The sequence below is a fragment of the Garra rufa genome, chromosome 21, assembly GCF_049309525.1.
Source record: "Garra rufa chromosome 21, GarRuf1.0, whole genome shotgun sequence".
Classification (NCBI taxonomy): domain Eukaryota; kingdom Metazoa; phylum Chordata; class Actinopteri; order Cypriniformes; family Cyprinidae; genus Garra; species Garra rufa.
The window spans coordinates 2,929,065-2,945,018 of record NC_133381.1 but is presented as its reverse complement, the minus strand read 5'-3'; the positions used below and the strand labels follow the sequence as shown (position 1 = coordinate 2,945,018).

General features: G+C 36.4%; 2 protein-coding genes across 2 annotated transcripts in view; one reads left to right on the top strand and one right to left on the bottom strand.

The window, feature by feature from the left end:
• Positions 1-15,954, bottom strand: part of LOC141296225 (ryanodine receptor 3) — a 214,001-nt gene that overhangs the window by 22,954 nt on the left and 175,093 nt on the right. The gene's annotated exons all lie outside the window — the stretch shown is intronic.
• Positions 5,641-15,954, top strand: part of LOC141295588 (ryanodine receptor 3) — a 10,920-nt gene continuing 606 nt past the window's right edge. The window contains exons 1-8 of the mRNA XM_073826823.1: positions 5,641-5,767; positions 6,892-7,206; positions 8,078-8,318; positions 9,444-9,531; positions 9,636-9,728; positions 11,599-11,613; positions 12,253-12,423; positions 12,551-12,610. Coding sequence (XP_073682924.1) covers positions 5,683-5,767; positions 6,892-7,206; positions 8,078-8,318; positions 9,444-9,531; positions 9,636-9,728; positions 11,599-11,613; positions 12,253-12,423; positions 12,551-12,610 — 1,068 coding nt within the window. The 5' untranslated portion in view covers positions 5,641-5,682. The remainder of the gene's footprint in view (positions 5,768-6,891; positions 7,207-8,077; positions 8,319-9,443; positions 9,532-9,635; positions 9,729-11,598; positions 11,614-12,252; positions 12,424-12,550; positions 12,611-15,954) is intronic.

The window sequence follows — 15,954 nt, the reverse complement described above, 5'->3', positions numbered from 1 at the left end:
CTTTCCATTGATGTATGGTTTGTTAGGATAGGACAATATTTGGCTGAGATACAACTCTTTAAAAATCTGCAATCTAATGGGTGCAAAAAAATCAAAATATTGAGAAAATCGCCTTTAAAGTTGTCCAAATGAAATTCTTAGCAATGCATATTACTAATCAAAAATTAAGTTTTGATATATTTACTGTTTACAAAATATATTTTGCATACGTTTTTTGGCACTCGTATAACTCAATAGATCAGGAACATATTTTTGGCACTAATGACGCTCCATACGCACCAAGGCCAAAAATGACCTGAGCATAGGACGTCTAATATCTCTTAAAAAATAATTGTAAAAAATCAGAAAAAACAAATACTGTGTATTTTGAGGGTCTTAATGCATGCAAAGGTTTAATTTTTCACATTTACTTAAATTGAGTACATGTGAAAAAAATTAAGTTTTGAATAATACAATGTTTTTACATCAATTTACCTCTTTATTATGAATTTAAAATTTGAGAAATTCTTTCATTTTAAATTACATATGAACTACAACAAAAAACTATAATTAAAAATACATATATATATTTTTTAACATTGATAAGTAATTTTATTTGAATACATCATTGTATGAAATTTATAAGAACGTAAAATCTGAGAATTACCAGTATTTAACCCTATTGGAATAAATCAAATTCAATATGTAACTCATGATTGCTCAAAAACAGCCAGAATTTATGAAACTTGCATATGTAAAGTTTTCAGACAAAATTAATTCTATTTACTTGCATAAACTTTCACTTTCAGATGAAAAAAATGATCGGTTTTTCATGTCACAGTGGTTCATCAGTAGACGTACAATGTTCATGTTCATCAACAAAATTCAGTCCAAAAGTGACTGAGATGGGGAGAAAAAGAGAAATGTATTTTGCATTAGTTTTTTGGCACTCATATAACTCCACAGGTAATATTTCAGAACATATTTTTGGCACTAATAGCACTCCATTCACCAGGTCAAAAATGACCTGAGCACAGAACGTCTAATATCTCTTAAAAATAAGTGTAAAAAATCAGACAAAAAAATGCTGTGCATGCAAAGGTTTAATTTTTCACATTTACTCACATTAATGAGTAAATGTGAAAAAAATTTAGTTTTGAATAATACAATGTTTTTACATCAATTTACCTCTTTATTATGAATTTAAAATTTGAGAAATTCTTTCATTTTAAATTACATATGAACTACAACAAAAAACTATAATTAAAAATACATATATATATTTTTTAACATTGATAAGTAATTTTATTTGAATACATCATTGTATGAAATTTATAAGAACGTAAAATCTGGCACTCATATAACTCCACAGGTAATATTTCAGAACATATTTTTGGCACTAATGGCACTCCATACACCAGGTCAAAAATGACCTGAGCACAGAACGTCTAATATCTCTTTAATATAAGTGTAAAAAATCAGGAAAAAAATAAATGTTGTCTATTTTGAGGATCTTAAAGTTTGTTCACCCACAACAAACTATGCAGTTATCTACTTCTGAGTGCTTTATGAGGGTTCGTGAAGCAGATGAACGTCGGATGTGGTGTGTGACTGAGATGATGCTGTATAAGGGTTTCTCTCTCAGGACTGTGATGAAGTCCGGATCAGAGCTGGTCAAAGCAGGTTTGAGGACGTTCTTTGAGAACGCGGCTGAGGATCTGGAGAAGACTCTGGAGAACCTGAAGCTGGGGAAGTTCACACACTCACGCAGTCAGATGAAGGGCGTCTCGCAGAACATCAACTACACAACCGTGGCTCTGCTGCCCATCCTCACCGCTCTCTTCGAGCACATCACCGAACACCAGTTTGGCTCCGACCTGCTGCGTGAGTCAGCGCACCACAACAACAACACAACACACAACACACAACACAACGCATGTCAGCGTTAGGCCAAAGTGGAGATTTTTCCACTTAAGGGGAGACACAGGCAAAAACATTTTTTCATGCACCTTTGGGCTTTTTGGTTTTTCATAGTGTTTTTTTCAGACTAGTGGAATTAAAACACCAAAAACACACTGTTAAGTGTTTCTTTTAAAGCACTTTATCTATTTGTGTCAATAGATTTCAATTACAAAGCATATTTTTTAAAGGCCATGAGTTTTTTTTTCTCCTACACTGAGCCATAAATCTCCACTTCAGCAGCACTTACACACATCAAACTTTACATTTTTTTCCCCAGTCTATATCTTGAAGGTTTTTACAGAGGGATTTGTTCATATATAATTTTCTTGATTTTATACAACATTTGTAAAATATATGTGACCCTGGACCACAAAACCAGTCATAAGGTTAAATTTTACAAAACTGAGATGTATATATAATATGAAAGCTCAGTAAATAAGATTTCTATTGATGTATGGTTTGTTAGGATAGGACAATATTTGGCCGAGATACAACTATTTGAAAATCTGGAATCTGAGGGTGCAAAAAAATCAAAATCCTGAGAAAATCACCTTTAAAGTTGTCCAAATTAGGATCTTAACAATGCATATTACTAATCAAAAATTACATTTTGATACATTTATAGTATGAATTTTACAAAATATCTTCATGGAACATGATCTTTACTTAATTTCCTAATGATTTTTGACATAAAAGAAAAATCAATAATTTTGACCCATGCAATGTATTTTTGGCTATTGCTACAAACATTCCCCAGCGACTTAAGACTGGTTTTGTGGTCCAGGGTCACATATATATTGTTTTCTGCCTGTTCTAAGTATTTTCTGAATTATGAAGTGACAAAATAAGACTCACAATTCTCTCTGTAAAAACATTAACTATAATATGTCAAAAAATTAATAAGAATTTTGAAACTTCATCCAGTGTTTAGATTTTTTGTACTAGAAATATATGCAAATTAGCACATATTTAATTAAATAATGCCTCATTTGCATATTAAAACCTAACATTTAGAAAACTTGTAATACATAAAATGTTTTGCAATTATCAGTGTAATCAATCAACTGAGTAAGTAAAGTGATAACTATTAGTTTTTTTTTAACCTATTCACCTGCAGTATCTTGCCTTAAAAGTAAATGCTGACCTCATGTTGACTTTATTTGCTTCCGTAATGTTCTTTCCAAATAATTCTGGATTTATTGAACCATTTATAACATTATTTGTGACCCTAGACCACAAAACCAGTCTTAAGTAGCACAGGTATGTTTGTAGCAATAGCCAACAATGCATCATTAAAAAAATCATTAGGATATTAAGTAAAGATCGTGTTCCATGAAGATGTTTTGTACATTTCCTAGCATAAATATATCAAAACTTAATTTTTGATTCGTAATATGAACTAAGAACTTCAAGATTCCCTCAGATTTCAGATTTTCATATGGTTGTATCTCAGCCAAATATTGTCCTATCCTAGCAAACCATACATCAGTGGTAAGATTATTTATTCTCAAATTAAGAAAAATCACCCTTATAACTAGTTTTGTTGTCCAGGGTCACATTTATGATGATTATAAAGAAAAAAAGTTGCAAAATGATATACTGGACATGTGAAACTTTACCTTTCATTGGTTAATAGTTATTTTTGTTTTTTTTTTGTTTTTTAGGGATGCACTAAAATGATAATTCTTGGCCGAATACCAAACACGTTTTTTCATGTTTTTCCCCCATGCCAATTTTTTTCACCATTGCATAAACTAAATAGCCAATATTTGCTAATTACAGTTTTGTCTTGCTTTTCAAAGAAAAAATCAATTACAAAACAACAATTTAAAAATATTTACTTAACACTGAACATTTTTAACATTCTAGTAGACATTATAGCCTACCAACAAACCACAATTTAACTTGAAAATAAATAAGTTAGTGAAATAATATGCTTTGGCCATTTTTAAGAGGCCCTTCTTGAATCAGGCATGTGTTTCTAATGGACAAATAAATGCAGCCTTACTGAGCAAAGGAGAATGTTAGAATAAATGTATTAATAAAGCTGTTGGAATTATTTTTGTGTTACTTTGTTTTATTTTACAGAACAACGGTAAAATGACAATACTAACATTTATAAATGTTGACTTTTATTTTGTGGTAAACCCGCAAGAAGAGCTCAGTCCTACTTTTTGCAGACAGCAGCAGATTTCTGAATAATTCTCATCTTTGGCCTTTGAACCCTGGCTAAGGAGCTTGGAATGATTTCTGCATCTTTCTCTGACAGTTTTAAATGCTTCCACACTGACCACATGTTTGCTGCATTAGTGCACGCCTCTATTTGATCACGTCACCTCATTGTTTGCTATCATTTATTCAGCCTTTTCACTTATTCGGTGCATCCCTAGTTTTTTTTTTTTTTTTTTTTCTTCAAAGCAAAATATTTTCTAAAGGATGAACATGATGTAAAGTAAATAGGAGAGGCAGTAAATGGCATTTATGCTGACTTTGAAATGTCCCTGTAGCTGTTATTTAGTGATGAAACATGTTGTTTTGTCAGTGGATGATGTGCAGGTGTCGTGTTATCGAATCCTGACCAGTTTATACTCACTGGGGACGGGGAAGAACATCTACGTGGAGAGGTGAGCACAAGCTGGATCTGCATTTTAATAAGTGTGGCACGTTTGACATGTTCTTATGCCATATTTCTGTGTGTGTGTGTGTGTGTGTGTGTGTGTGTGTGTGTGTGTGTGTGTGTGTGTGTGTGTGTGTGTGTGTGTGTGTGTGTGTGTGTGTCTGTGTGTCTGTGTGTGTGTGTGTGTGTGTGTGTGTGTGTGTGTGTGTGTGTGTCTGTGTGTGTGTCTGTGTGTGTGTCTGTGTGTGTGTGTGTCTGTGTGTGTGTGTGTGTGTGTGTGTCTGTGTGTGTGTGTGTGTGTGTGTGTGTGTGTGTGTGTGTGTGTGTGTGTGTGTGTGTGTGTGTGTGTGTGTGTGTGTGTGTGTCTGTGTGTGTGTGTGTGTGTGTGTGTGTGTGTGTCTGTGTGTGTGTGTGTGTGTGTGTGTGTGTGTGTGTGTGTGTGTGTGTCTGTGTCTGTGTCTGTGTGTGTGTGTGTGTGTGTGTGTGTGTGTGTGTGTGTGTCTGTCTGTGTGTGTGTGTGTGTGTGTCTGTGTGTGTGTGTGTGTGTGTGTGTGTGTGTGTGTGTGTGTGTGTGTGTGTGTGTGTGTGTGTGTGTGTGTGTGTGTGTGTGTCTGTGTGTGTGTGTGTGTGTGTGTGTGTGTGTCTGTGTGTGTGTGTGTGTGTCTGTGTGTGTGTCTGTGTGTGTGTCTGTGTGTGTGTGTGTGTGTGTGTGTGTGTGTCTGTGTGTCTGTGTGTCTGTGTGTGTGTGTGTGTGTGTGTGTGTGTGTGTGTGTGTGTGTGTGTGTGTGTGTGTGTGTGTGTGTGTCTGTGTCTGTGTCTGTGTGTGTGTGTGTGTGTGTGTGTGTGTGTGTGTGTGTGTGTGTGTGTGTCTGTGTGTCTGTGTGTCTGTGTGTGTGTGTGTGTGTGTGTGTGTGTCTGTGTGTGTGTGTGTGTGTGTGTGTGTGTGTGTGTGTGTGTCTGTGTCTGTGTCTGTGTCTGTGTCTGTGTCTGTGTGTGTGTGTGTGTGTGTGTGTGTGTGTGTGTGTGTGTGTGTCTGTGTGTGTGTGTGTGTGTGTGTGTGTGTGTGTGTGTGTCTCAGGCAGCTGCCGGCGTTGGGCGAGTGTTTGGCGACTCTAGCCGGTGCGATGCCTGTGGCGTTTCTGGAGCCGCAGCTCAACACACACAACCCCTGCTCCGTGTTCAACACCAAGACGTCTCGAGAACGAGCTCGTGAGTAACACACTCCTCTGACGCTCTACACTTACTAGGGTTTACTTAGTGAGCACATAATGTCTCGTTTTTGATGCCGTTTTTACTGTACAGATGTAAGTTCTGATACTGATGAGCTTTTTATGAAAATGTAACAACTTCAAAACTACTTAAAAGCCAATAGACACATCTGCAACACATCAGTTTAACACTATATTCATGCACCAAAAACAATGTGAATCATATTCGACCATAAACCTTATTTTATCATTTTTATTTATTATAATCACAGTTAAATTTGTTTTCTCCCAAGTTCTTATTATTTTAGTGAAAAAAATCTCATTCAGTCTCATTTGTTGTAGTTTGTGATAATATTTACATTATATTTTTATATTTTGTTTTTATTTTAATTTTAAGGTTTTAGTTTTTTTTGTATTTTTGTAATTTTTTAGTTTTTAAACATATGTAAACTTAACATATTTTAAAATATATTTTTTTCTGATGTGCAGCTGAATTTTCAGCATGATTAGCAAGTTACTAGCATGTCATTAGCACACTTTTAACATGATTCTAGTTGCTAGGCTTGGCTAGATAGTTAACAAACACTAAAAGGTTTTCCACTGATGTATGGTTTGTTAGGATAGGACAATATTTGGCCGAGATACAACTATTTGAAAATCTGGAATTATCAAAATATTGAGAAAATCACCTTTAAATTTGTCTAAAAGTTCTTAGCAATGCATATTACTAATCAAAAATTAAGTGTTGATGTATTTACGGTAGGAAATATCATCATGGAACATGATCCTAATGATTTTTGGCATAATGAAAAATCTATAATTTTGACCTATACAATTGTTGGCTATTGCTACAAATATACCCGTGCTCCAGGCTGGCATTAATCAGTGTTTTGTGTGTGTGTGTGTGTGTGTGTGTGTGTGTGTGTGTGTGTGTGTGTGTGTGTCTGTGTCTGTGTCTGTGTCTGTGTGTGTGTGTGTGTGTGTGTGTGTGTGTGTGTGTGTGTGTGTGTGTGTGTGTGTGTGTGTGTGTGTGTGTGTGTGTCTGTGTCTGTGTCTGTGTCTGTGTCTGTGTGTGTGTGTGTGTGTGTGTGTGTGTGTGTGTGTGTGTGTGTGTGTGTTGTTCAGTGGTGGGTCTGCCGGAGTCGGTGGAGGAGGTGTGTCCGGAGATGCCTCGTCTGGACGGTCTGATAAAGGACATTAATGACATGTCAGAGTCCGGGGCGCGTTACACGGAGATGCCGCACGTCATCGAGGTGGTTCTGCCGATGCTGTGTAACTATCTGTCCTACTGGTGGGAGAGAGGACCGGAGAACCGACCCGTGTCTCTCTGCAGCACCACAGTCACCTCAGAACACCTCAGCCTCGTCCTGGGGAACATCCTCAAGATCCTCAACAGCAACCTGGGCATCGACGAGGCGTCCTGGATGAAGCGCATCGCAGGTGATTCATGATGCATCTGTATCAGTGTTGGGGGAAACGCATTACAAGTAGCACAAGTTACGTAATAACATGACTTTTTCCAAGGAACCAGGGAAGTAATGCATTACTTTTTAATTGACAAGAAAATATCTGAGTTACTTTTTCAAATAAGTAAAGCCAGTTACTTTCCCCATTTATTGATTAAAAGCTCTCCTGTCCTCATGTTGAGAGAAATCAAGAGTAAGATGTTACTTTAGTTCTAGAATAAATGTGAACATGCATTAATTCATCTCACTCACTAAAAAAAAAAAACAGATACAGTGTTCTTCCAAATGAATAAAAACACTGAAATCCATGCAAACCTGCAATAATTAAATATGTTAAATATTACAAATATCCTTTATGATCCTTCGATCTTCGATGATCCAATTCATCCATACTAATAAGCACAAATGACTCAAGATAATCTAACATTTGTTTTCCTTTTTTTTTTCTGAAGAGTTGACATTTGTTCTTCTGTGGTCTACTGTACAGACGGCAATTTACTTTTCTCTAAGGTGTGAAAAGGCTTTTACATTTGACACAAATAGAACTTTTCATATTAAAAATAAACAAGCAAGCCCTGCCCAGATTTAAAAAGTAACGCAACGCATTACTTTCCATAAAAAGTAACTAAGTAACGTAATTAGTTACTTTTTTAGGGAGTAACTCAATATTGTAATGCATTACTTTTAAAAGTAACTTTCTCCAACACTGATGCATCACATACTTAGTGTGTAGTGTACTTCAGAACAGGGCTGTAGTGTGTGACGTGTGTGTGTGTGTGTGTGTGTGTGTGTGTGTGTGTGTGTGTGTGTGTGTGTGTGTGTGTGTGTGTGTGTGTGTGTTGTAGTGTACGCTCAGCCCATCATCAGTAAGGCGCGCGCTGATCTGCTGAAGACCCACTTCCTGCCCACGCTGGAGAAGCTGAAGAAGAAGACGGTGAAGGTGGTGGTGGAGGAGGAGCTTCTGAAGGCTGACGGCAAGGGCGACACCCAGGAGGCGGAGCTTCTGATCCTGGATGAGTTTGCGGTGCTGTGCAGAGATCTGTACGCTTTCTACCCCATGCTCATCCGCTACGTCGACAACAACAGGTGACCTCTAACAAACACAATACACGACTGATGATCTGGACTTTTATTTTTTAATTTTTTGTAAAAGTATTATTTATTTTAATTTGATATTTTTTTTTTATAATAATTTTTAACATTTTATTTATGGGTCAAAGATGTTAAGATATCCGCGTCAAAAGAAATTTACAGAAGTGATTTTTATGTCCATAAAAAGCATGTTAAATGTGAGTTAAGTGTCTACTTTTAAAGTTTCAAATCCGTTTTTGGAGAATAACACGTCAACATTTTTCCAAAATTTTTTTGGGGGAAAAACAACAATAGTTTAAAGCAGTATTACACTTATTGTTTTCATGCTTAAGCCCGTTTCTGTCTTTCACCCTTATACTTTTTTAAAATATTTGTATTTATTTATTTATTTATTTATTTATTTTTCATTTTGATTATTTTATTTTAAAATGAGTTTTATTCAGGAATTATATATTGAGGAATTCATTATTTTTAATTTATTTAGATTTTACATTGACTTAGGTTTTTTGATTATTTTTTATTTTGATATACACAACAAACCACAACGACTGATGTCATCAAGACTTTTATTTTTTGTGTTTTCTTTTTGTAAAATAATTTTTTAATTGTACTTTTTTTGTGATTTTTTTTTTAATTATTATTTTGTACTTTTTAATTAAATTATAAATTATTTTAATTTCACATTTATTTAATTATTAGCTCTTTGTTTTGATTGTTTTTAATTTTAAATTATTTATTTTAGTTTTAGTTTTTGATTATTATTGAGTGTTTTATTTAGGTTTTTTTATTTTAAAATTATCTTAGTGTTGCATTTTTATTTGAAAGTTTTTACTATTAACTTTTTTATTATTAGCTTTTTTTATTTCAATTTGTTTATTTTTTAAATAATTTATTTTAATTTTATTGATTTATGTATTTTTTATTATTTTATTATTTATGATTTAATTAATAGTACTTGTTTCTCCGTTTTGGTTTTTTTTTGACATATGTATGATTTAATTTTTTTTTGTCAACAAGGTCCGGTTTGTAAAGCGTGATATACCTGATGAACTGCATACAGTGAGATGTAGATGCAGATGTAGTTGCTCTGATCTCTGATCTGCTGTTCTGTGGTTTCAGGTCTCGATGGCTGAAGGAACCGGATGCAGATTCCAATGAGCTCTTCAGGATGGTGGCAGAGATCTTCATCCTTTGGTGTAAATCACATGTAAGGGTCTATAATGTCACATTATGGGGGTCTCATTAAAACCAGTGGTATTTTACTCACACATTAAGAGCTAAAGATGCTTCACTCTCTGTGTTTCTCTGCAGAACTTCAAGAGAGAAGAGCAGAACTTTGTGGTTCAGAATGAGATCAACAATCTTTCATTCCTCACTGGTGACAGTAAAACCAAGCTGGCGAAGGTAAGAGTGAGAACCAACTCAAACTGCTCCCAGATCAGCTGCAGTCACATGACTTCAACACACATAAATATCAGGATGATGCTGAAAATTCAGCTTTGATCACAGCAAAAAATTACATTTTAACACAAACTCACATAGAAAACAGCTGTTCTGAATTATAATAATATTTCACTGTTGCTGTATTTTCGATCAAATAAATGCAGCCTTGGTGACCAGAAAAGACTTGATTTAAAGCGCTATTGTGCGTCTGATTGTTTATGGTTGAAGGATAATGATATATGAGCTGCTGGTGAAGGCAAACCTGAGCTTCAGATGGGCAGTTGTTTTAATCTTTCATTGCACATTCCCCTTCATAAATGGACACTAAACCTGTCATTAATTACTAATATCACACATGAACCCCCCTCATATGTTAATACGTCACTAGATCATCAGTGTTAGATTTGTTTTCATAAGAGAACAAATGAAGCTCATAAACCTGTCACACATACTCAGATTGGCCAAATGCATGTGTTCTTTAATGTAAAGCTATATTACCAGAACTTATTTTAATTTAACTTTTACGTTTTTTGGTTTGTTTATTATTTTAAAAAGATTTTTTTAAATTGAAAAATGTACTTTTTAATTTTTGATTTTTGATTTTTAAATAATTTTACATTTTTATTTCACATTTTTGAATGTTGATTAAGTTTTGTAACATTTTAGTTTTATATTTGCTTTAAACTTGCTTGATTTTGATTTTGTATTTTAAAGATATGTTTATTTTAAAGATATTTTTTTATTTTACATTGATTTTATTAATAGTTTTTATTTTAAAATGATTTTATTTATTTTTTTTAAAATTTTTATTGATTAAATTTTTGTAACATTTTTGTTTTACATTTTTGTTTTGACTTTGATTGTTTTGTGTTTTAAATTTATGTATATTTATTTATTTATTTATTATTTTGCATTGATTTAATTATTTAATTATATATTATATAATTATATAAAACAGTTTTTATTTTAAAATAATTTTACATTTTTATTTCCAATTTTTAATTGATGTTTAATTTTTGTAACATTTGTTTATATTTTAAAGTTAAGTTATTGTTTATTTTAAAGTTATGTATAAATAACTTTATATTTGAAAGTTATCTGTATTTATACTTAAAATACATGTGTATATATTTTTTTACATTGATTTAATTCATAGTTTTCGTTTTAAAATATTACCTTTTCATATCACTTTTTTGATAAATTAAATTTTTATATTTATAAAAATAAATACATTTTTATTTTGACTGTTTGATTTTGATTATTTTACTTTTTAAAGTTTTATATAGATGTATGTATTTTTACATTTTACATTTAATTTCATTATTAATTTAAATTTTGATTTGTTCAGTGGTTTGTTGATATTTGTTTTGAGTTTTAATGTTTATTATTCTTTTTTTTGGTTTGGTTTGGTTTTATTTTAAAATGAATAATATTCATGAATTATTTCAAAATTTTTATTTATTTTTATTTTACTTTTTTTTATTGATTTCATTTTTAAATGATTTATTTTTATCATTTTAAATTGTTTAATATTTTTTTTATTTTATTTTAATGATTGTTTTTCTAACAGAACTGATATAGCTTTCGATCCAGTAATAAAACACACATTAATAACCCAATACATTGAATATCTCACAGGAAATGCAAAGTATTACTCAAATCTCGCAAAGCAAACTCAGTCTTGTTTGGATTGACTGTATTTATTTAGTAGTTTTCCCCATATAATCACTACCTTTGATCTGGTTAATCAGTGATTTGAATATTTTCTTGAGCATTTCCTGTGTGAATGTCTTGCTCTAACTCTTGTTCTGTCTTTCTCCTTCATGCACAGTCATTCCTACCCAAGGTACAGTGAGTGTGCATGAGCTCTAATCATGTCTGTCTATCTCTGTCATGTTTGTCTGCAGCAGCGTCAGTCAGATCAGTGAACGCACGCGTGTCCTTTCAGCTTCATTACAGTCACAGCTGATTCAGCTCCGCTCTAGTCCTCGATCTGCATGAGCGTTTTACTGTCAGTTACTCTGGTTCAGATACGTTTACATGTGTTTGTTTTAGCATGATTTCTGGATTTTCTGAAAGTCTCTCAGTGAGTGGAGTTCTGCTGTCGATCTGTCAGGATTCATCCGAGAATATCACAAGAAACACAGCATTTTCATTTAAGTTTTGTGGTGGTGTTGGTGATGGTGAGAGCAGACGATGCCGTGGTTAAAGCTTGTGTGTTGTGTTTCGGTAGCGTCTAATGTCAGATGTGGTCGTCTCTGATGTCTCGATGTGTTCGTGTCGTTTGTCGGTTCTTCTGCTGCTGTGTGTCTTGTGTTGCCGTTTTCTTCTTTAACTTTTTTTTCCCTTAGTTTATGAGTAATCATCAGGCACCAGACGCTTTTGTACGGATGTCTTTGATTCCTGAGGAGGGTTTTTTGTTTATCAGATCAGTATTTGTGATGTAATATTTTTTTTAATTTATTGTCGGGTGTATCTGTGTCAGGCTGGAGGTCAGGATCAGGAGCGGAAGCATAAGAAGCGGCGAGGAGACTTTTACTCTGTCCAGACGTCTCTGATCGTGGCGGCGCTGAAGAAGATGCTGCCCATCGGTCTGAACATGTGCACGCCGGGAGACCAGGAGCTCATCCTACTGGCCAAGACACGATACGGCTTGGTACAGTGGTCGCTGGTGTCAATGGGGTCTGGGGTCACCACTGTGTGTGTGTGTGTGTGTGTGTGTGTGTGTGTGTGTGTGTGTGTGTGTGTGTGTGTGTAATTTGATGGTTTATTTTGGATTGTAGAGGGACACAGATGAAGAGGTGAAGGAGCACATCAGACAGAACCTACACCTGCAGGAGAAGGTCAGCCGTGAACACACCCACACTCACTCTCACAATCTCAAACTCACACTCACTCTTACAAACTCTCACAAACACTCACAAACACTCACAAACTCACTCTCACAAACTCACACACCCACAATCTCAGAAACATTTGCAAACTCACTCTCAAACTCACTCTTACAAACACTCACAAACTCACTCTCATACTCACTCTCGCAAACTCACACACCCACACTCTCACAAACACTCTCAAACTCACTCTCACAAACTCACACACCCACACTCTCACAAACACTCTCAAACTCACTCTCACAAACTCACACACCCACACTCTCACAAACACTCTCAAACTCACTCTCACAAACTCACACACCCACACTCTCACAAACACTCTCAAACTCACTCTCACAAACTCACACACCCACACTCTCACAAACACTCTCAAACTCACTCTCACAAACTCACACACCCACACTCTCACAAACTCACACACCCACACTCTCACAAACTCACACACCCACAATCTCAGAAACATTTGCAAACTCACTCTCAAACTCACTCTTACAAACACTCACAAACTCACTCTCATACTCACTCTCACAAACTCACACACCCACACTCTCACAAACACTCTCAAACTCACTCTCATACTCACTCTCGCAAACTCACACACCCACACTCTCACAAACACTCTCAAACTCACTCTCACAAACTCACACACCCACACTCTCACAAACACTCTCAAACTCACTCTCACAAACTCACACACCCACACTCTCACAAACTCACACACCCACACTCTCACAAACTCACACACCCACAATCTCAGAAACATTTGCAAACTCACTCTCAAACTCACTCTTACAAACACTCACAAACTCACTCTCATACTCACTCTCACAAACTCACACACCCACACTCTCACAAACACTCACAAACTCACTCTCATACTCACTCTCGCAAACTCACACACCCACACTCTCACAAACACTCTCAAACTCACTCTCACAAACTCACACACCCACACTCTCACAAACACTCTCAAACTCACTCTCACAAACTCACACACCCACACTCTCACAAACACTCTCAAACTCACTCTCACAAACTCACACACCCACACTCTCACAAACACTCTCAAACTCACTCTCACAAACTCACACACCCACACTCTCACAAACACTCTCAAACTCACTCTCACAAACTCACACACCCACACTCTCACAAACTCACACACCCACACTCTCACAAACTCACACACCCACAATCTCAGAAACATTTGCAAACTCACTCTCAAACTCACTCTTACAAACACTCACAAACTCACTCTCATACTCACTCTCACAAACTCACACACCCACACTCTCACAAACACTCTCAAACTCACTCTCACAAACTCACACACCCACAATCTCAGAAACATTTGCAAACTCATTCTCAAACTCACTCTTACAAACACTCACAAACTCACTCTCATACTCACTCTCACAAACTCACACACCCACACTCTCACAAACTCACACACCCACACTCTCACAAACTCACACACTCTCACAAACTCACACCCCCACACTCTCACAAACACTCTCAAACTCACTCTCATAAACTCACACACCCACACTCTCACAAACACTCTCAAACTCACTCTCATAAACTCACACACCCACACTCTCACAAACTCACACACCCACACTCTCACAAACACTCTCAAACTCACTCTCACAAACTCACACACCCACACTCTCACAAACACTCTCAAACTCACTCTCACAAACTCACACACCCACACTCTCACAAACACTCTCAAACTCACTCTCATAAACCCACACACCCACACTCTCACAAACACTCTCAAACTCACTCTCACAAACTCACACACCCACACTCTCACAAACTCACACACCCACACTCTCACAAACTCACACACCCACACTCTCACAAACTCACACACCCACAATCTCAGAAACATTTGCAAACTCACTCTCAAACTCACTCTTACAAACACTCACAAACTCACTCTCATACTCACAAACTCACACACCCACACTCTCACAAACACTCTCAAACTCACTCTCACAAACTCACACACCCACAATCTCAGAAACATTTGCAAACTCATTCTCAAACTCACTCTTACAAACACTCACAAACTCACTCTCATACTCACTCTCACAAACTCACACACCCACACTCTCACAAACTCACACACCCACACTCTCACAAACTCACACACTCTCACAAACTCACACCCCCACACTCTCACAAACACTCTCAAACTCACTCTCATAAACTCACACACCCACACTCTCACAAACTCACACACCCACACTCTCACAAACACTCTCAAACTCACTCTCATAAACTCACACACCCACACTCTCACAAACTCACACACCCACACTCTCAAACTCACTCTCACAAACTCACACACCCACACTCTCACAAACACTCTCAAACTCACTCTCACAAACTCACACACCCACACTCTCACAAACACTCTCAAACTCACTCTCATAAACCCACACACCCACACTCTCACAAACTCACACACCCACACTCTCACAAACTCACACCCCCACACTCTCACAAACTCACACACCCACACTCTCACAAACATTTGCAAACTCACTCTCACAAACTCACACACCCACACTCTCACAAACACTCTCAAACTCACTCTCACAAACTCACACACCCACACTCTCACAAACACTCTCAAACTCACTCTCATAAACCCACACACCCACACTCTCACAAACTCACACACCCACACTCTCACAAACACTCTCAAACTCACTCTCACAAACTCACACACCCACACTCTCACAAACACTCTCAAACTCACTCTCACAAACTCACACACCCACACTCTCACAAACACTCTCAAACTCACTCTCATAAACCCACACACCCACACTCTCACAAACTCACACACCCACACTCTCACAAACTCACACCCCCACACTCTCACAAACTCACACACCCACACTCTCACAAACATTTGCAAACTCACTCTCACAAACTCACACACCCACACTCTCACAAACTCACACCCCCACACTCTCACAAACTCACACACCCACACTCTCACAAACATTTGCAAACTCACTCTCACAAACTCACACACCCACACTCTCACAAACATTCACACTCACAAACTCACTCTCAAACTCATACTCTCACAAACTCACTCACTCTCACAAACTCACACAACCACACTCTCACAAACATTCACACTCTCAAACTCACTCTCACAAACTCACACACCCACACTCTCACAAACATTCACGCTCACAAACTCACTCTCAAACTCATACTCTCACAAATTCACTCTCAAACTCACTCACTCTCACAAACTCACA